Here is a 21,594-nt window from a genome sequence, read left to right as displayed (position 1 = left end):
ACATGAATTGCAAGGACACCATTCAGTCCTCTACACTGCCTCATAGGACTGTGGCAGGGAGTGAAGGACACTATGCATGTCAAGCACTCGGTGCAGGCCCTGATACACAGCAAATGCTCAGAGAGTCCTGGAGAGGAGCATCGTGTGTGTGGGTGCCTGCGTGTACATATCACTGACTTATTATTTACTACATTAGTCAAAGGTTTCTTTCATTGTTTAGGTGAATGAAATAGTGACATTTCTTACTAAGTCTTCTAAATTTGCTTATTTCTAACTTTCTCATATTATTTACTGCCTTTCTCTATCTTTTATGGTTGTTATTCTTCTGGTTTGTGTTTTTTTCCTCTCAGAATTTTTGCATATTAAGACATATGTATATAGGATGTATATACATAGAGAGAGGGAGGGGGAGGTACATAGATCATATAACATCCGTGTGTGTGATGTCTCTGCACATTCTAATCGCTGTCTGTTATAGGACACAGGGGCACCGGCAACTCTACCAGCTCTGCTTCGCAGTCCCTTGTAGGATTAGGCAGGTTTTCCCAGTGACCAGTTCTTCATTTCTACTCCAGTGAGTATGTTGCTCATCTTGTAGAATTGGGTGAATGTTTTATTGTTGATGATTTTTCCCTGGCTCTTCTTTATGGTGTCATAATGATTAACTTTCATAAATGACTCATTTCTTTTTATTGATGCGTTACAATTACGTAATAGTGGGATTGAGTGTGACTTACCACACAAGCACATGATTTGGTCAATTTCATTCCCCTGCACCTCCCCTTTCCTCTCCTCCTTTCTCCCTGATATCCCCTCTCTCTACTCTGCTGGCCTCCCTTCTATTTTCATAACATGCCTTTCCTCCTTTTGACATATAGATTCTTTTATTTTTTTTATTTTGTTGTTGTTGTTGTTGATGGACCTTTATTTTATTTTATTTATATGCAGTGCTGAGAATTGAACCCAGTGCCTCACACATGCTAGGCAAGTGCTCTACCCTTGAGCCCCAGCCCGACCCATGGGTTCTTAAGAGAAGATACACCCTGCACTTGAAAGGCATGAAGCTCAGGTTGTCTTTCTCTCCCTTCTTATGCTTTCTACTCATGTCTCCCACTCAAATACCCCATCTCTCCAGGCCTGTGCTCAGGATTCTGCTTCCCCAGGAAACTCTTGCATCTCTGCCCCACCCCATCGCCCCCCCCCCAACCCAGCTGGCATGCAGTGACAGGATTGATCTGTGTCCCCGCAGCACTGGGCCTTCAACCAAGTCTTGGACTCTGCATTGGTCTTCCAGCAGGGTCCTGAGGAGCTGCTTTGGAATTGAGTCTGATTAGGGTCCAGGTGGGCTCTGAGCACCCAGATGGGTCTGGCTAAGTGAGGCAGGCATTCCCAAGTACCTGCACTGGCACTGGAAGCTGGGCTCTGCTGGACTTAGCCAGACTGGACAGTCAGCACCCCACTTTGAAAGTTTACTTTGTCCCCAGCAGTGCCCACTTCTCCAATGAAAGGCAAGCCAATAGACACAGGGAAGAAAAGACTAGACTCTTTATTGCAAAGTTAGATTAGCAGCTTGGGAAGCAAGGAAGTGGTCAGGCTCCAGAAGGCCCTTGTAACAGAGGAATCAAGGGACAATCCAGGAAAGAGAAAGGGGGTGTGAAGGGCTGAGAGTGTGGCCTGGAGCACTTGCCTAGCATGTGAGAGACCCTGGATTCTATCCTAACACTGAAAAACTAACAAAAATAATGTGAAGGAAGGAAGGAGAGATGGAGGAAGGCAGACAGGAAGGAAAAGGCGGGGAAATGAGCTGATGTACATAAACGGCCACTTAACTGCTCTCCTGCTCCTGGGACTTGCCCTCTCAAGAAAAACACTGTGCTCTTTTCATCTCTTTGGGAAGTGCTGGCAACGCCTTTCCTAGGCTGAGGCCTCAGATGGCCACAGAGCAATTCCAAAACATAGAGCATCCTTGGGCCTTTGTGGTAGTTTGTCTGTCTGTCTGAGAAGCCAGGCCCAAGTCATTAGCAGCAGGTCATTTGCTCTGGAAGGAAGCACAGAAACTGTCTTGTCCTTAGCCCAGAATGGGGCAGCTGAAGGCATAGGGGCAGCAGTTGTGCTTCATCGTCCCTTTAGGATTAGGCGGGTCTTCCCATCTCCAATGAGGAGCCTACAGAGAGAAAGATGGTACCGTGAGCTCTCTGAGCCCTTGGAGGAAAGACCTCTCACCATGTCTCCAGCCCAGAATCGCAGGATCTCTTCCTGAGCCTCTCCAGCCTTAGCAGTAACCCCTTGGGGACAGGGACACACTGGAGGTGCTCACTGCCGCCATTCTGAAAGCATCAGAAGAGAAGGGCAAATGATGCTTTTCACTTGAGCCACAGGAGGGTCTTGAGGTCTCTGGGCTGCCGAAGGCAATGGTGTGAGCATCAGCCCAGCCCATGCCTGTGCCCTCCCAGACAGTGCCATCCAGAGCAGAAGGAACAGGATGTAAGAAGAGAGCCGAAGGCTGGGGCTGGGGCTCAATGGTAGTACACTTGCCTGGCATGTGTGAGGCACTGGGTTTGATTCTCAGCACCCCATATAAATAAATAAAATAAAGGTCTATCAGCAACTATATCTATAATATATAATATATATACAGAGAGAAGGAGAGATCAAGCAAGATGGAAGGGGACTCTAGCTCTTTCTGCCTGGAGTCCACTTATCCTTCTGACAATATCAACTTTATTAACCATTGCACAATTCCAGGGAGCACTGCCCACACTGTATTTTATGTGAATGGCATCTCCTGGCATGATGCCCTTGGGGACACCATTTACATGGAGGGGCCCTCTGAGGTTGTACAACAGCCCCATGGGGAACTGCTGCTCCCCTACTCTCGGCCCTACCAGCAGGTGGTCAGGTAATCAGGCTCTGCCCCACTCCAGGGCACACCCGGCTCAGCCTGCAGACACAATCACCAAGAGTTGCAATCCTCTTGGCTGCAGTGATTGATTAAGGGGTGGACACCATGCTGGAAAGACCACACCAGTGACCATCAGACACAGGGTTTTAGCTAGAGCTGTCCTCCTCCTCTGGAGTGGTCAAGCTGCTAGAACATAAAGGCCGAGTGGTCTGTGGGCAGCTGTGCCTCCATTGGAGAGCCTGTCTCAGCAAAGCCACACAGAGCAAAGTGGAGCCCATGAGAAAGCCCAGATCCTAAGGACTCTATCTGAGCACCACTGAAGCCAGCTCCAGCTGTGACTTCTCAATCATGACAACCAATGGATCCTCTCCTAGGGAATGGATTTCTGTGACTTGCAGCTAAAGGTCCTGGGTGAAAAGGTCTCTGAAGAAGGTTCCATCTTTCCTTCTCCAAGCCCTTGTGAGAGAGTCCAGCCCTCTAGCCTTGCGTTCTCTGGGAACTGTCCCCAGGGGGCCCATTAGACAGGCCCTGGCCCTGGGCCACACTCCTACCTGATGAGCAGTCCCACGAGCAGGCCAGCCAGGAGTGGGCCCAGCCAGTAGATCCAGTGGAAGCTCCAGTGGTTGGCCATCACAGCAGGTCCAAAGGCACGAGCTGGGTTCATGCAGGCTCCAGAGATAGCACCCCTACAAACATAGCCACACGTCACCAGAGCCCCAGCCAGGCCCACTCTCCTCAGATCCCCAGATAGGCCCAAACAACAGCCCACCCAGAAATCTTTCTAACTTCCCATATCAGGAGCTCCCAGGCAGATCCCAGGGAAAGCAGAGGACTGTTCACTCTAAGAAACCCAAGACGTGGCTTCTCCCTGGACATACAGCCTGCCACTCCCCACTCACTCTTCTAGAAGAGTGACGGGCAAAGAATTCCTACTGCAGGAAATAAAAACAGATCAAGTTTCTCTCTAAGTCCGTAAAGCAAAGCCAGTCTGTTGTCAACCTATTTGGAGTCACGCTGCCCTGGACCTGCTAGGTCTAGCTGTGACCTCGGTTTAACCTCTCTGTGCTCCCAGCCCAGCTGGATGGAGAACTCTCTGTGTCTCCAGTGAAGTGGAAGGACCCTCCAAAGGTGGTCTGCAGGAGTAAGTAAGGAAATGCCCACAGAGCCCATGCCTCAGCAGCCTTGTGCCAGTGGGAGCTGTAATCCAGCTGGCCGAGCTGAGGCCCTTTGCATCCACACCTGGGGCCCAGAAACCTGGGGGACCACTCCCCAGGAGCATCTCTCTAGCTCTGCTGTCTGCAGCTTTACCCTAGGCACTCAGGCTGGGATTCTGAAGCCCTCATCCCTCCCGTGCCCAGTAGCCAAGGTCAAGATCCAATAAGCTTGCAAGTGAAGTGAGTGCCACAAGGGGGCAGCAAAGTACCGCCACCGCTCGATACACACCATCCCAGTTAGCCCTAGACCACCCCTCCTGACCTGGAGAAAGGCTAGAGTTGGTTCTGTGTCCAAAAGAAAGGAAGAAGTTGGAGGTTAGGAAGGAACCTAACCCCTCAGCAGATGTGGGCTCTTGTTCTCAATCTGTCACTTGACTTGCCATTGCCCAGTGACATTAAATAAGTCACTTCTGTCCTCACTGAACCTCAGTTGGCCTCATCTTTAAAATGGGAGTAATCTCTGGCCCAGCTTTGTCTCTCAATGCCTTCCCACGATTTCCAAAAGGCCCAAAATAGAGACGTGGGTGTGGACACTCCTTATGTGCCTGAGACTGCAGCCTGCGGGGATGTTATTCACCATACAAAACATTAGAGAACTTTCTTCTGACTTTCCTTGAATGCAACTGGAAGGGTCACCCCAGATCACCTTGTCCCAGAGCCTCCTAGTTACCACAGTCCCCACCACTCCCTATTACTGCCCAAAGCCAACCCGTTGTCCCCATCTGCAGCACCTTCCTAGTAGTCCCTACTGGCAATTAATGAGTGACCCTCAGGCCTGATCCCCTGAGGCACGACCCAGATCTGGGCATGGTGGTGTCTGTGCTGAGGGACACCCACCCTGCCAGGATATCCACGGTGACCGAGAAGCCAATGCAGAACGGGGCCAGAGAGCCGCGCGTCTTCTCATTGATGGCGCCCATGCACACGGCCAGTACCAGCAGTGCTGTCAGGATGATCTCCGCCCCCAGCGCCGCCCCCACCTGCCTCTGCTCCTGGACTGTCACAAAGGCGGCCCCAGAGGCATTCCAGAACCTCTCCTCAGGACTCACCACCTGCAGAGAGAAGCCACTCAGTCTCACAGGGGGTCGAAGAGAAGCTGGGAGCCAAGCAGAGGGGGCCCATGATCCAGGCCTGCCCACCCTGGGAGCAGGGAGGCCCAGAATGCCCTCTCCAGACAGGGAAATGGCCGCCGCCTCCTGTGGAGGCAGGCAGAGGCCAGGGCAGGGGAAGACAGCAAAACTCGGAACTCGAACCCAAAGTCTGGACTGGGCTACGCTAAAAGGTCTCCCATCCTCCCCAGCACACCCACACACACACACCACACAAGTCCACACCTTTAAGACCTCTGGCTGAACAGACTCATGGGCAAAAGAAGGGAGAGGAGAGGAGCCCACCCCTGGAGCTCTATGTAGAGCTGTACAAGTCCTGGGGTTCAGGCTATGGGGTGGCTCATTGGTAGCACACTTGCATGTCATGCCCGAGTCCCCGAACTCCATCCCCAGCATGAAAGAAAAGAGAAGAGAAAAGAAAGAAAAAGAAGAGCTAGATTGATTGAATGGGAGGATTTATTATTATTATTATTTTTTTTTTTTTTTTGGTACCAGGAATTAAACCTACGGTCACTTATCAGAGAGCCCCATCCTCAGCCCTTTTTATTTTCTTATTTTGAGACAGGTTCTCACTTAGTTGCATAGAGCCTCACTAAGTTGTTAAGGCTAACCTCAAACTTGGGATCTTCCTGCCTCAGCCTCTCCAGTTGCTGGGATTTCAGGCAGGCACTACCACACCCAGCCAAATGGGAGAGTTTTAAACAAAAATTGAGTATCGATTCCTGAAGAACACAGAGGCATTCACTCAGGAATTTTTCCAGGAGGATAACCATATTTACCCTGTGTCCTCATCCAGAGCTTTGTGAGAAATGTATAGAATTAAGAAGTGAATGAGTTTAAAAACCACTAGAACCATCCAAATCCATTCCAAAGCCAGAAATAGGCTCAGAAAGAGAAATGTTAAGCCATGAATTTGCTTCCTGATCTGTCCAGGGAAGAGCTGTGTCTACATATGAATGGAAAAAGGTAGGTTTAGAGGGAGCCAAAGGTCCATGGAGTGTCCCCTGCTCCAGAAGAAAAGGGCCACCCAATTCCACTGACAGACATAAACAGAGAATTGGACATTTCCCAACTCCCCCACCCCTGCACCCCTCCAGCAGCCCCACAGGAATCATCCCAGCCAGCCCAGCCCCCTTGGGCATCACCCACCTTGGCCAAGGCGGCCCCAATCAGCCCCCCACACAGCTGAGATAGCCAGTAGGGAAGAAGCATGATCACGTTGAGGCCTCCAATCAGCATGGCCGCCAGCGACACCGCAGGGTTGAAGTGTCCACCACTGTACACCACAAAAGCAGAAGAAATCATGAGGCCCAGGTCCAGAGCTGACCACAGGCTGCCCCGAGAGAGATGTCCCAGCCAGTCCCTCAGGCTGGCTTCCCAGGGCCAGAGTCAGTCCAGGCCCTGACCCAAAGACAAGTACCCCAAATCTCTCCCCTTTCCCTGAGGTGCCAGATGCTAGGGCGAGGGGTCGGGGGAGGTGGGAAGGGAGGAGCTGCCCCTCAGCCCGCCCCAGGAGGGCCCAGAGGAAGAACATGTAGGGATTCCTAGACTCCATCAGGGCCATTGCCAGGGCCTGAACAAGAGCACATGGTTGACCTGTTCAGCCAAGATCAACCTTATGTTTGGTCTGCAAGTGTAATGAGTATAAAATCAAGATTAGTTCAGGCTGGAGATGGCACTGAGTATTGGGGAGGGGTTAGAGGTTTAGATCAGGTTAGGAACTGGGAGTTTGGGATGTGAGTGAGAGATGGACAAGTCAGGGTTAAAGGGCAAGTCTGGTTGACTGCCCACTCTAAGAAGGAACTATTCCCAGAGCTTGACCCATTAAATCCCTCAGGTCCCCAGGAATGGAACCTCCCCTAAGAGGGAAAGTGGCCCCAAGACCCCACCCATGTCACACAAGAGTCAAAGTGCCCCTCAAATATTAAGAGCCACCAGCAGGCCTGCCTCCTCCCCAGTGGACCCAGGACATGGAGCTGAGGCTAGACAAGGATGTTGGCTCTGCACAAAAGGACTCTGTCCAGCACCCTGGTACCTCAACACCAGCTGCCCCCAACGTGTCTGGCCCAGCCTGACCCCCAGGCCCCCAGGAGCTTCCAATGCAGAAGCACCAGCAGATGCTCAGATGTGAGTTGGGAAGAGGGGCCCCCCCTGGCCCACTTGGCTTGAGACAGATGGGGGTGAAAGAGTCAGACCCCTCCCAGGCCATCAGCTCCCCTTCTGTCTTGGCACCTGGTCCAAATGGCCAGGAGAAAAGCTGTCACTGAGAGCAAGGCTCCATCGGGACAGGCCTGGGCACCTGAGGGCCACACGTGCTCCCTGGACCAAGTTTATACTCCTTGACTGTAAACTAAGCAAGACACTTTCTTAGTTCTTTCAGTCATTGCTCACTTGGCAAATATTTATTGAACATTCACTACATGCCAAGTACCGTGCTGGGTGCTTTACACACCTTATCTTGGCTCCAGTCAACAACCTCAAAGTCCATACCTGGTCCACAGGAACGGCTGAATAAATATTCTTTGAAAAACACCAGTGATTGAATAAAAGGTCAGTACTACAAATATGATCTGCTGCAGGGCCTGAGAGATGTTCCCAGCTGGCCTGGCCTGGGTTCACTCCCTAGCTCTGCTGAAGAGCTGTGTGGCCTTGAGCAAGTTACATAACCTCTCAGTGCCTCAATAATCTCTCCCTGATACGGCTGTTGCAAAGACGTAATGAATTCACATGTGTCTAGCACCCTGCACTGTCTATGGAGTTGGTGCTCAATGAACATCAGCTGTAATGATTTTCCACACGTACAGCGCTGCACACAGAGAAGTTAGTGGCTGGCCCTGGTCACCCAGCTAAGAAGTGACAGAAGTTCTATTCAACCCCAGGTGTACCTACTGAGAGATCAGGTGCTCTTCCACCCTCAGCTTCCCACGGACATTTACAAAGGTATTAAATTTCTCTTTCCATTCTGGTTTCCCCAGAAACTATATTTCAATTTCCTCACTCAGATCTATTTCTTGAGTGAAAGTAAATACAGACCAACCAGTCCCAAATCACCCTGCCAGGTGTCCTTTGCAAGACAGCTATCACTACAGATGACTCCCCCGGGAACACCCCACCCTCAGCCCTCCCCAGGGAGCGCCCATCCAGATGAGAACTAGGACACGGGCCACCTCCCTGCTCCCTGCCCTCCCCCAGGACCCCCGCAGGCACCTGTGTACCCCAGTACTAGCCCACCTCCTAATAGTAACAGTGACACAGCAATCAGGGTTGACACAGCCTCAGGTGTGACAAGCGCCTCATGTTCCCCTTAGGAGGCCTGTGGGTTTGGGCGCTGGAGCTGGACAGCTTAGCCTCGACTCCTGCTCCACCGCTTTCCAGCCCTGCAGCCTTGGGCAGGTTACGTGGCCTTTCTCTTGCCCAGATGTAAAATAGGGGACCTGCCCCACAAGGTCACCATGAGGATTAAATGATCAGTATCTGCAAAGTGCTTAGGATAGTGCCAGTACATGGTTAGCCATATATAATGTTGGCTTGAAAAATCATTTGAAAAGTATATTATTCCCATTTGATAGGTGGCGAACTTTGGTTTCAGAGACTGGCCTGAAGCCACGGGGTTTGTGGTCTGCACAGCCAAGATGGGCCAGGCGGTCTGACCTCCGGCCTACACGTTCTGCAGCACCCTGAGCGTGTGCCACACGCCCAAGGGTCCCTGCCAAGAGCTTTGCTCCCCACCTGACCCCCAGCTCCCCAAGTCAGCCCCAGGCTGAAGGCTCAGCCTTGGTCTCACCTGATGTTCCCCAGTATAGCGATGATGAGCCCCAAGGCCAGCCCGTGGGCCAGGGCCGGCTGCAGCCGCCCAGTGTCTGGCCCATTCTCGATGACTGACAGGCACCCGATGAAGATGAAGAGGGCAGAGCCCAGCAGCTCCACCAGGCAGGGCTGCACAAACCGCTCGAACCAGGACGTGCGACACCTGACGCTCATGCTCAGCTCCTTCACCTTGCCACCACCAAGCTCAGTGTCACACATAGGTGCCTGCCGTAGGGGAGAGGGGAGAGGAGGTACGGGTGGGAAGGCAGCCAGACAGAGGCCTCTGCCCCCAACCTGGAATGCCCTCTCTCAGCCACCCCTCACCCGCCGGGCTGGGGCAGAAGATGTGGCCTGCGCTCACCTCTCCAGACATCAGGGAGAAACAGCCCAGGGCCTGGGCCCTGCCAGAGCTGCTGCCAAGCCGCACCTGCTGTCCCGCGCGCGCTTAGCTTGGGGACCAGGTCCTCTGATCCGCTACAGGCTCTGCCTCTTTTAAAGGGTGACAGAAGCTCACTGAAGGTGTCAAGAGAGCAATAAAGCCTGCGTGGGAGGTGGCCCTGAGGCCCAGAAAGGAAACTTTATTTATCTCCCCAGGACTGGGTGGGGAGGGGGTCAAGGATTGCTGGGCTCCCTGCCAAGCAGGGCAAAGGTGCTGAGTGCCGGGTGCTGGCCTGCTTGCATCATCGGAGGCTCTGGCTCCAGGCCCTGCTCTGTAGGAGATGGAGGGGCCCAGCACCCAGTCCCCCCCCCAAAGGCGACAAGCTTATGTAAATAGCGCGAAGAGGCCCCACAGATCGGGAGCCGCACTTGCTAAGTGACAGACTCCCCTTCAATCATTTGTCCATCTTCTACCTGAGGCCCGGACCCCTGCGCTCCCTTCACAGGTTGATCCCACACGGAGAGTGTAAACAAGGCAGTGGAGACAGGTGGCACTGTAGCGTAGTGGTAAAACCCGTGGACTTTCTGGACCTTTCTGCTGTGTTCTGTTTCCCCCTTTGGTCCTGGGGTTGAACCCAAGGCCTCGTGCCCATGGGCACACACTCCACTGAGCCCCAGCCCAGCCCACACGGCCTGGATTTAAATCCCAGCTCTGCAGAGACCTCGCCTGTAACCTTGAGCAGGTTGCTTAACCTCTCTATACCTTCATTTTTAAATCTCTGGATAATAGAGAGATAACCAATATTGTAGAATCCTTATGAGGTTCAAACAAGTTAGTGTCTGATAACTGCTCAGGACAGTGCCAGACCCATGATAAGCACAATACCCCTATTCATTCATCCATTGAGAATATACTAATAAAAATGATATCAAAATACCAGTATCCATTAATTTAAAATCCGTAGTTAGATGTCATTACTATTTATGGAGTACTTTCTATATGCTAAATGCTGGGTTAAGGACCTGAAGGCATGACCTCATTTTAACCTCACAACAACTCTATAAGGTAGGGGTAAAATGAATTTCTCATTTTACAATCTTTTATGATTGTTAACTCATGGGCCGTCATAAAAGGACATTGTGATTCAACTTTTATAAGGCACCCAGAATAGTCACTTTATAGGTACAAAGAGTGGAATGATGGTTCCCAGGTCCTGGAGGGGAGAGAGTCTGGGGTGTTCATGTCTAACGGGTACTGAGTTTCTGTCTGGGAAGATAAAAGTATTTTGGAGTTGGATGATGGAGATGGCTGCAAAGCTCTGTGAATGAACTTAATGTCTCTAAACTGTACACTTGGAAATGGTTATGAAGGTAAATTTTATGCTGTGCATAGTTTGCCACTATTGGAAAGAAAAACTACTTTGTAGGCTAAGCCACTAGATTCCATTACCTTGAATGGATGGATGGATGGATGGATGGATGGATGATAGATGGATGAATGATGGATGATGGATGGGGAGAGGGAGAGAGAAAACAACGTGATATGTGTTTCCTTACCCATTTATCCAATAAATACCTAAATTGTCACTGGGAGTCTGTCACTCTTCCAAGTTGGCTGGAAATGAAGCCATAAACAAGAAAGGCAAAGATTTCACTTTGTGTTCATAGCTATTGTCTGAGTGTGCGTATGAGAGATAGTTGGAGAAATGAGGTTAGTGTAAGGGAATTTTATGATAATTGTTTCCATCCTGGATGGCTCACTACGCAGCATGCTAAGCCAGCTGCCTCCATTCACCACAGCCTAGGAGATATGCCCGTTACTCATTATCCCCATCTTCAGATGATAAAAATGCAACACAAAGAAGCTAAAGAATTTGTCCATGGTTGTGTAGATTCAAAGTATCTGCTTCGGGACAGAAGTGGACAAGGGTTTGACAGTCTGTTGGCTGCCTGGTCAGCCAGGAACCCCAGGACTCCAGGCCTCCCTTGAACATCTGTGCATCCTACAAGTTTCAGGACCTGCTGTCTTACAGATATCTTGAGTCTGTCCTCTCCCTCCGCACAGCCCACAGACACTGTACGAAAGGTTCTCAAGCTTCCTTCCACACCCCCGTCTCCTGCATCCTTTGCCCAGGCCCTTCCACTGGGGCTTCCAGTACAATCCTCTCCTGTTTTCACCCAGGCCTTTGTCACTTCTTGCTCGGAAAAACCAAATTAACATTCATCACACGCCTGCACTGGACTCCTCAGTTCATCCTGCTGGCTTCCTCATCTCACAGCTAGGAGCTCCCTGCTAGCATCGTTATAACTCCTAAGCTGGTCTCCGTCTCACCCAATTTTCATTTATCTGTTTCATACTGGAAGCCAGCAGGGTACAACTTAACAGTCCAGACTGGGGGGATCAGAATGCTCTGCCCTTCACTTGCTATCTGCTCTGTCAGTCTCAGTTTCCTCTTCTCTAAAGGTGGACTAACAATGCAGAGGTCTGTTTGTGGCTGAAATGAGAAAATGCATTTAGTACAGACCCCAACAAATTCAGAACAAGAACCCAATGAACAGTAGCCATTGTTATGGTTTGTATTAGGCTAAACTAACTGCTACAACAAATATCCCCATCAACATTAATGCCTTAACATAATAAAAAGTGATTCCATTGTTCACACAACGATCCATAGCAGGACGTCCACCAAGCGGTGACTCAGGGAGTCGGGCTACTTCCATCCTGGAGATCCACTACTGGGATCTTTGGATCTTTGCTAAGCCATAGGGAAAGAGAATATTGCTATGGGCAAGGCCTAGAAAGAGCAAATACCCTTTCCAGCCATTCTTGATGGGCTAGAACTTGGTCACGTGGTTTCATCTGTCTGTAAAAGAAGCTGAGAAATGCAGTCCAGCTGTGTGCACAGGAGGAAGAAGAAAGGCGTGGTAGGAATACCAGGAAATTTCTGCCTCATGATAGTGGCAGTTCCCCAGACTGTTGATCTAACTGAGTTACAACATTTCAGTGTCTCGATAGTTTCAGGGGAAAACCAAACTCCCTTGGCTCGTCACAGACCCCAGTCCTAGCCCCTGATCCACTTTTTGTCTCATGAACCTTATGCAGTTTACCAGATTAGTCAGATACCCTGGGCCCTCCTGGCCATGCCCCTCTCTCTCTTTGAAGTCCTCTCTTGCCCTCTTGGCCAACTTCTCATTCAAATCTCAGATCACGTATCACGTCCTCCCTGGCACCTGGGTCAACTAGATGATAATCCTCCAACCATGTTCCTCCCTCATCCAGAGCCAAAATGGACTCCACCGCTCCCAGCACAGTGAATCTCCAGAGGACATCTGAATGTCACTCAGGTACATGAGAATTTTTCCATGGCCTGATGTCCTCATACACAATGTACTGGCCATCCCAAGTCACTGAAACACCTAATACCTAGAGAGACAGTGTTTTCCTAAGGAATTCTTTGGTTGCAAACCTTCCAGTCTCCTAATCTCTGGTCGGCATGACCAAGGCCTCTAATTTTAATCCCTGTTCAGGTGGTAATCATTCAAGATGTCTCCACAGTCTACCACCAAGTCCAGACGGAGTCTAAAAGATGGTCCCATTTTATCCTGCCATATTACCCTTCCCCCATTTCTTTCATTCACAGCTTCTTGCAAGTGCAAGAATGTGGTGCTGGTGCTCTGGCAGCCATCTTGAGACTATGAGGTGCAACTTACCATTGGGTAAATCCTTGACAACGACATCACCAAGCCACCAGACCAACACCCAGACCAGACCACCTACTCCAGACTTGTTAAATTAGTCTGCAGGAATTTTTCAAGATGGCAGATGAGAGGATATCGCTTTCCTGGCTGTTCTGTAGAGTGAAACCAAGAAAACAGGCAGTTTCTCAGAAAGGTGAGTAACCAAAAGGGGTAGGCGGGTGGACTTTACTGGAACTTAAAACTGTGCATTCAAAACAGATCAGGGACTCAGGAGGCTGGGTATAATAAAATAAGGAAGAAATCCCCAGCAACACAACCACTGTCATGGTTGGTCCAAAAGCACCAACCAAAGTGGTCCTTCAAGAGCAAAGTGAAGGATAAGGGAATTAAAAGAACCCCCATTTTTAGGAGACTTGAGGCATATTGGGTACAGAACATTTAGAGATCAAGGACACTGAGTGATTAAACTGCACAATATCTTTGTGAGGGAAAGACGCCACCATCTCTCCAGGTAGTGTGTGGAGGACGAGAGATGGAACTGTTTTGCAGTCATGGCTTGGGGGTCGGCACCTGAGGGAGACAATTCCTGGAAAACCTGAGTTTGGCCCAAAATATAGGCTCAGTAAATACACACTGCACCCCATAAAGTGTGCTTAAGTGACCAGGAGAAAATCGAACATGGAGAGAGGTCTACAGAGGGGACAACTGGTTGTGGGAACCCACTACCCCTACCCCTCCCACTCAGCTATCTGCAGGACTGGCTAGGAGAGATGCATCTGGCCAAGAACTTGGAATGGTGGAGATGGGAGAAATTGTTTGGAGACTGAACCCAAGATCAGGAAACGTGGGGTCTGCAGGTGATGTGGAACCCAGGGGAGATCCCTGGGGCACAGTCTTCCGGCGTGGATCAGCAATTACTGGGTGCTGGGGGTGCACTGATTTAAAATCTCCAGACCAATTGGCATTCAGCAAAGAGCCTGGAGCCCACCTAAGCCTAAAACTGCTTCCAGGAATTCCTCCTACAGGATTGCCTCTCTCACTCCAGCAATCCAGAGGGAGGAGCATCACACTCCACCGGCCTCATCTAAACTGCTGAGAAGAGACGCTGAGAATATTTTGAACTCCAACTAAAAGAATTCTTTAACTTTTCATTGAGATTTTTTTCTCCTTTCTTTTTTTCTTTTTTCTTCTTTCTTTTTGTGTTTAATTGTGACCTTAACAGTACATGGACATTTATACATACTCATACTTGTTTTTTTTTTCTCATGTCTAGCTATTATAAAGCCAGTTATTTTTCATGGATCAGTTTTTTGAGGATTTGGATGTTTGACTAGTACATTGTAGTTTTCTTTTGTATTACTTTATTTTTATTCTTTTTTAAATTTTTACTTCTATATATTTTTCTCTTACCTGTTTCCCTTCATTCTCTTTCTCTCTTTTCTTTCTCTCTCTTTCACCCTTCCTTTAATTTCTTACTTCTATCTTCTCTCCTCCTCCCTCATAATTATCACATCCTGTGTCATTTCTGTTCCCTCCCTGTCCACCATTTGAAATGGTAAACCGTTTTGCAAACTTGCTGTTTTTAGTGTAGGAAATAACTAATCATATCGTTTCTGTTTATTGTGATAATTAACATTGAAGACATCATAGTCAGAACTATCTGGTTTATTGTTATATATTGTTTGCATTAGCTGTTACTATTTGTCTCCCCCTAAATTGTGAGGTACTGGAAACCTTCAGGGACACTGTGAGTCCACAGAGTAGAAACTCTGCTACGTCAAATTCATACTGATAGATGGGTAAACAAACAAATAACATGAAAAACCAAGGGAACAAATCACCCCAACAAACCAAAATACTCCAATCAAGGATCTAATGACACCACAGTGGAAGAGAAGGAATTTAGAATGTACATGGTCAAACTGATCTGCAAAGTAAAGGATGATGTAAGGAGTCAAATCAGAAAGAAAATACAGGAAGTGAAAGATCACTTCAATAAAGAGATAGAGATTCTGAAAAAAGTCAAGCAGAAATCCTCAAAATGAAGGAATCAATAAACCAAATTATGAATTTAATGGAAAGCATCACCAGCAGATTAGATCACTTGGAAAACAGAGTTTCAGGCAATGAAGACAAAATATGTAATCCTGAAAACAAATTTGACTGTGGAGAAAAGATGTTAAGAGACCATGAACAGAACTTCAGAAATATAGGACAACCTGAAAAGACCAAGTTTAAGATTTATGGAGATAGATGAAGGCTCAGAGATACAAACCAAAGGAATTCATAATCTTTCCAATGAAATAATATCCGAAAATGTCCAAAACCTTAAGAATGAAATGAAACATCAAATACAGGAGGCTTACAAGATCCCAAATATGCAAAATTACAACAGACCCACATCAAGGCACATTATTTTGAAAATGCCTAACATACAGAATAAGTATAGAATTTTAAAGGCTGCCAGAGGAAAATGGCAGTTAACATTTAGAGGAAAACAATCTGGATCTCAGCTGATTTTTCAACCCAGAACCTCAGAGCTAGAAGGTCTTAGATAATATACCAAGCTCCGAAAGAAAATGGATGCAGGCTGAGAATACTATACCCAGCAAAATTAAGTCTCAGAATTGACGATGAAATAAAAATCTTCCATGATAAATAAAAGTTAAAAAAATTCACAACTAGAAAGCCTGAACTATAGAACATTCTCAATAAAATATTTTATGAAGAAGAAGTGAAAACCAGCAAATGGAGGAGCTATATTAGACTAGTCAATCAAACAAGAAACTAATTCAAAGTAAAAAAAAAAAAAAGAAAGAAATCAAAATAGAAGGGAATAGAAATCATTTCTCAATATAACACTGAATGTAAAAGGCCTAAACCCATGAATCAAAAGACATAGATTGGATTGAGAAAATAAGACCCAACAATATGCTGTCCTCAAGAGACTCACCTCATAGGCAAAGACATCCACAGACTGAAGGTAAAAGGATGGGGAAAAAAACATATCATTCACAAGTATTTAGTAAACAAGCAGGGGTTTCTATCCTCATATCAGATAAAGTGGACTTCAAGACAAAGTTAATCAGAAGGGACAGAAGGACATTTCATACTGCTTAAGGGAATCATACAACAACAAGACATAACAATGTAAATATTTATGCCTCAAACAATGGAGCATCTGCGTACAAAACAAACCCTTCCCGGTTTCAAGAGTCAAATAGACCACAACACAACAATACTGGGTGACTTTAACATGCCTCCGTCACTACTGAACAGATCCTCCAAACAAAAACTAAATAAAGGAGTTACAGAGCGGCTGGGATTGTAGCTCAGTAGAAGAGTGCTTGCCTAGCACATGTGAGGCACCAGGTTTGATCCTCGGCACCACATAAAAGTAAATAAAAGAAAGGCATTGTGTTTATCTACAACTAAAATAAATTTTTTTAAAGAAGCTGTAAAACTAAAAAAATACAATTAATAATTTAGAGTTTACAGAAATATATAGAATATTTCATCCATCAATGACCACATACACTTTCTTTGCAGCAGCACACAGATCTTTCTCTAATATAGACCATGTTATATAAGCTATCACATATGTTGGCATTCAATTGTCATATTACCTTAATTTATTTTTAGCATCTGTGCGGTTATTTTGTTAGCTCCCTTTCCACTGATATTTAATTTTTGTGTTCTTGCTTTTTTCTTGATTAGACTTGATTTTTATCAACTTTTAGCTGTATTATTTCTCCTCTCTGTCTCCTATTTCTGCCTAATTGGAAAATAATCTGATTGTGAATCTAGCTTCTTTCTGATACAAGTACTTTAAGTTATAAATGTTCATCTGAGTACTGTTTCATCCCAAATTCTGATATTTTAAGCTTTTGATTGTCACTTAGTTCAAAGCACTTTTTATTTACTTTTCTTGTGCTTTCTTCCTCGACCCATGAGATAGTTATGTGTGTGCCATTTAATTTTGAAATGGTTGACATGTGGAGGTGGGGTTCTATATACCATAAGGGATTGAATTCTAATATAATAAACATACAGGAAACACAGCCTGCATGATTTCAATTTTTTTAAAAAATGATGGAAATGCTTTTTATATTGATTGTATTGATTGCACACATGTCAGAACTCATCAGATTGCATTCCTCAAATATGTGCACTTTACTGTACTTCAATTTTACCTCAATAAAGCCATGGGAGGAAAGGTTAAAACAATCTGCAGTTCCCAGATTGTAAGTTCCCAGGGAGTCACAGTGAGTTCACAAGGGGTTATGGGTATTTTAAATTTCAAAGGAAACAAAGTGATGCTCAATATCTGAAGCTACTCGGCCAAGATAGATGGCAGTTTTAATCTCAGATGCTGCTACATTCCTTTCAATGACGTAACATCTTTGTGAAGCAGTTTGTACAGCAGATGCCATGATAAAATCCAAGTGTCCCATGAAAGTCAATGTGAAAGAAGAAATGAGTCCAGCAGTGTCCACCTGTCCAATCTGATTCCAAGGTCTGAGAATTGTGCCACGCCCCAAAGGCACATGCATCCACGGCAACTAATCCCAATACTTAAAAAAGTTATTTAGGAACTTAAATAACATGTTATTTAATCACAGCTACTTAAGAGGAAAATAAGAAATATGTGGTTTTCTTCAATGTATGTGTATTACTAGGTATTGCATATTATCTTCAGTGTATATTATTATATGTACATACAATGCATGAATCATTTTTTCAATGTATGTGTATTTTTTTTTGAATATACATTTTTTTTCAAGTGACTATACATTTCAAGTGAATATACATTTTTTTCAAGTGAATATACATTTTTTTTCAAGTTTTTAGCACATCAATATTTACTAAGTTTTTTGACTTCACCACTTAATAAACAAAAACTGCTAGGTAACTTTTTGGCCCAGGCACAGAGTGAACCAAGAAAATTTGGGAGCCTGTGAAGTAAACACTGTGTGTCTTGCTATTCCAGGTATTTCCAGGAAAGACATTTCTGGCTTCTTTATCATTTCAGTTCAATAACCTTTTCTGGAAACCGGCCACCATTTACAATGCAGGTGCCTGGTGACTCAGCCTGCAGACAAGCACAGAAACTGAAAGCGAGCATTTCTTTCTCTCCTAAAACTGGCTGTAGGTACACCTGCTTCTGAAAGTGACTCTGTAGAAATGGCTCTGGGTTGTTTTCAGTGTGTGATCACCCTGGAGCCTGGACAACTTGGCTGCTGGCAATGAGCCTGGTTCTCACCTTTCCTCTGCTCGCAGTGCAGGGCTCCTTTGAACCCGAGCAATCTCCTGCTGCCCAGAAGCACCTGAGCCTTCTCTGCTCTCCTGCAGCACCAAATTCAAAGTGTCTTTCACACCAGTAACCAGACACGTTGGCTGGGTCAGAGCTCTTCACAGCTGGGAAGCTGTTGAACAGAGGAAGCCGTCCACTGAAGTCTCAGCAAGGCGCCATCTGCATGCGTTGAACAGTAAAAAATGGCTTCCGTTTGCTGAGGACCTATTGGGAGCTTGGCACTAGGAATGTATTTTATATGAATAGTCAGAATGTTCCCACACCTCATTTTTCTTTCTCCTTTATCCTTTTCCTTACTACCTAAATTAAATAACTTCTATAAAATAAGAAATTGAGGGCTGGGGTGCAGGTCAGTGGTAGAGCACTTGCCTAGCATATGTGAAGCCCTGGGTTCCATCCCCAGCAATGAGGATTAAGCATCTTTTCATAAAAGATGAAAAAAAAAGATGCTTAATCTCTTCAATAGTTGGGAGGGGTGAATTAAGACCAAAAAAAAAAAAGCAACATTTTCACTAACAAATCCACAGAAAAAATTTTAAAGCAACTAACATTCAATACTGATGAAGATAGGAGACATAGGCTAACTCAGACACTGCTGGCAGAAGGGCAATGGTTATAATATTTCATAGCCCAGTCTTGCAATATTTACTAAATATTTGAATAACACATCCCTAGATCCAGCAAGCTTCCAGTTAGGAAATCTGTCCTATTAGAGGTATGTGTAGGGACTTCAGTTTAATTGTTAGGAAATCTATCCTATTAAGAGGTATGTATAGGGACTTCAGTTTAATTATTTATTATGGAAAACATTGAGGACAATCTAAATGGTCCTGATTTAAAAACAGCAGTTGAATAAAATGTGGTCTATTCCAGCACCCTCTACATCCCATAGTTTTATTCACTATCTGTCTTTGGGCGGTCCATTTCTTTCATCCAAACTGTTCCCTGATTCTGGCAAATTCTACACATCCTTCAGGTCTCAACTAAGATATGATCATTTTTTAACAGCTCGATTGAGGAATGATTGACAGATGACATAGAAGATTACAACGTCTTTACAGGGACCAAGAAAGAAGCATCATGGGAAATGGAAATCCGTGTGCACGTTGAAGTGATGAACCTTATAAACACAGAGCACAAGAAGCCAGACACAAGAGAACACACCGGGGACCACCAAGTTCAAAACCAAGCGAAGCACCATCCTACCAGCTTTGGGTAGTTCTGGGGCCAGGCACATGGAGACTTTTGGGGTGCTGTCCTCTGCATCTCATGGAGGTGGGTGCTGGCTGCAGGAGAGGGTTCACCTTGCAATAATGCATTAAGCTGCTACAATTTATATGCTTTCTTGTGGGTGTTGTACCTCAATAAAAAATTAAAAATAAAACTACCAATCTGTCCTTAGAAAAAGATCTCTTCTATTCTTCTGGACCCAATCAAGAGGAAATCCATAGGTGTATTTACGGCACCTCAGAAGAGAATCCCAAATTCAACCTTCATAGATAGATAGATATAAGAAAAAAATAGGGTAAAATTTAGGGTTTGGTACTAGGAATGGTTCTAGGCAGCCACTGGGTGTCTCAGAACTATCCCCAGAGATCAGGAGCAAACTACAGTATTTGTGTGGGTGTGAAAATAGGCTTTTGTATGACAAAAATGCAATCCTGGGACAGAGTTAAGAAACCAATCTTGGCCTTAATTAAGGACCGTCACCAAATCTCTTTTATTCTCCCTGTCCCCTTTCACCAAATATTTCTATCTTCTTCAGTAAACAAATAATTTATCCAAATGAGGAAAATATGCTTTTCTCAAAAGCTCAGAGCAGTATTTTACCCCAATTATTGAGAAAAGATATCTTGATTACCTAAGTAAGGGATAAGAAAGATTTGATAAATGGGGTGAGGGGAGTAAATGTTCAGTCTTAATATCTTTATTTTTGTTTTAGTTTTTTGTTTTTTTTATTGAAGTAAGAGTCTATAAATTTTATGAAGAACTTAGGGAAAAACCATTCAGAATGATTGTTGGTTGTTGTTTTGTTTTAGGGATTGAACCCAAGGGGGCTTGACCACTGAACCACATCCTCGGCCCTTTTTACATTTTATTTTGAGACAGGGTCTCGCTGAGCTGCTTAGGGCCTCACTAAATTGCTGAGACTGGCTTTGAACTTGTGATCCTCCTGCCTCAGCCTCCTGAGCCGCTGGAATTATCTGCATGCACCGCCGTGCCCAAAAAGCTTTTTTATTCTGAGATAGGATGTCGATGAGTTTCCTGGGCTGGCCCAAACTTGGAATCCTTCTGCTTCGTCCTCTTGAGCAGTTGGCATGACAGGCCACACCACTGGGCCTGGCTAGACCTGTGTTGAAACTGAAAGTGGAAGAGCTACCAGGACCGTTGTGTGAGTTTAAAAATGACTGACTCATCCAAACAGAAGCTGGCTTGGTATAAAACCTTTAAAAGAACATTTTTGTCAATTAAATGGAAAATTTAACTTCTGATTCTGGTCAAATGTGTCTCTCTGCAACATGCCTTAAGTTGGGGGGGGCACCTTTTGAGAAACACCAAATGCCATTTATTTGCTCAGTTTTATTTCAAAACAAAACTGTGTGATTATATTAAGCATAATTATTATTAATATTATTATTAAAGTTGTATATTAAATTAAACATAGTTTTTCAAACAATACACCATCCCCTTCCTTACCTTGGGTGGTCTGTGTGCCGGACTTAACTGGCTGATTGACATTTAAAAGTCTGTTGAGGTCGGGATGGTTCCTGGGGCCCTGCAGAAAGAGGGGGCATTGATTCTTGTTTGTGGCACAGCTGTACCTTGATCCCCCTCTCTTCCTCCCTCTACCTCTCTCTGACCTATTATGCAGAATCCCAGGCACAGAATCAAATCCAAGGTATGTTTATGGCATGGCCATTTGCTTTAAAGGATATTGAGCAAGAGGCTAATTTTAGAAGTGTGTTTTTATGCTGTAAACTTCTTGTGATTCATCAAAACACAATAAATACCAGGAAGGGACTGAGGAGGGTATAGGTAAGAGAGAGAAAGTGGCGGGGGGTGGGGGCGGGTTAAGCCCTTGGATGTGTAAGAGGACTTCCCAGGCTGGGGCTCAGCCCCACACACACTATCACTATTTAGGACTGAATAGCCCTATTGTGGGGATGGTTC

At 46.0% G+C, this 21,594-nt stretch overlaps 1 protein-coding gene across 1 annotated transcript; it reads right to left on the bottom strand.

Annotated features, from left to right (window-relative positions):
- Nucleotides 1-1,579: 1,579 nt before the first annotated feature.
- Nucleotides 1,580-21,201, bottom strand: Aqp8 (aquaporin 8). The gene is made up of 7 exons (XM_027948751.2): nucleotides 21,121-21,201; nucleotides 13,122-13,261; nucleotides 9,010-9,257; nucleotides 6,375-6,501; nucleotides 4,954-5,168; nucleotides 3,454-3,588; nucleotides 1,580-2,164 (listed from the first exon to the last, which is right to left on the bottom strand). The coding sequence occupies exons 2-7, from the start codon at nucleotides 13,146-13,148 to the stop codon at nucleotides 2,116-2,118; spliced, it is 801 nt and encodes a 266-aa protein (XP_027804552.1). The 5' UTR covers nucleotides 13,149-13,261; nucleotides 21,121-21,201; the 3' UTR covers nucleotides 1,580-2,115.
- Between the last annotated feature and the right edge of the window lie 393 nt (nucleotides 21,202-21,594).

The sequence above is a fragment of the Marmota flaviventris genome, chromosome 19 (assembly GCF_047511675.1).
Source record: "Marmota flaviventris isolate mMarFla1 chromosome 19, mMarFla1.hap1, whole genome shotgun sequence".
NCBI classification, from domain to species: Eukaryota; Metazoa; Chordata; class Mammalia; order Rodentia; family Sciuridae; genus Marmota; species Marmota flaviventris.
This window is presented reverse-complemented; position numbering and strand designations above follow the sequence as displayed.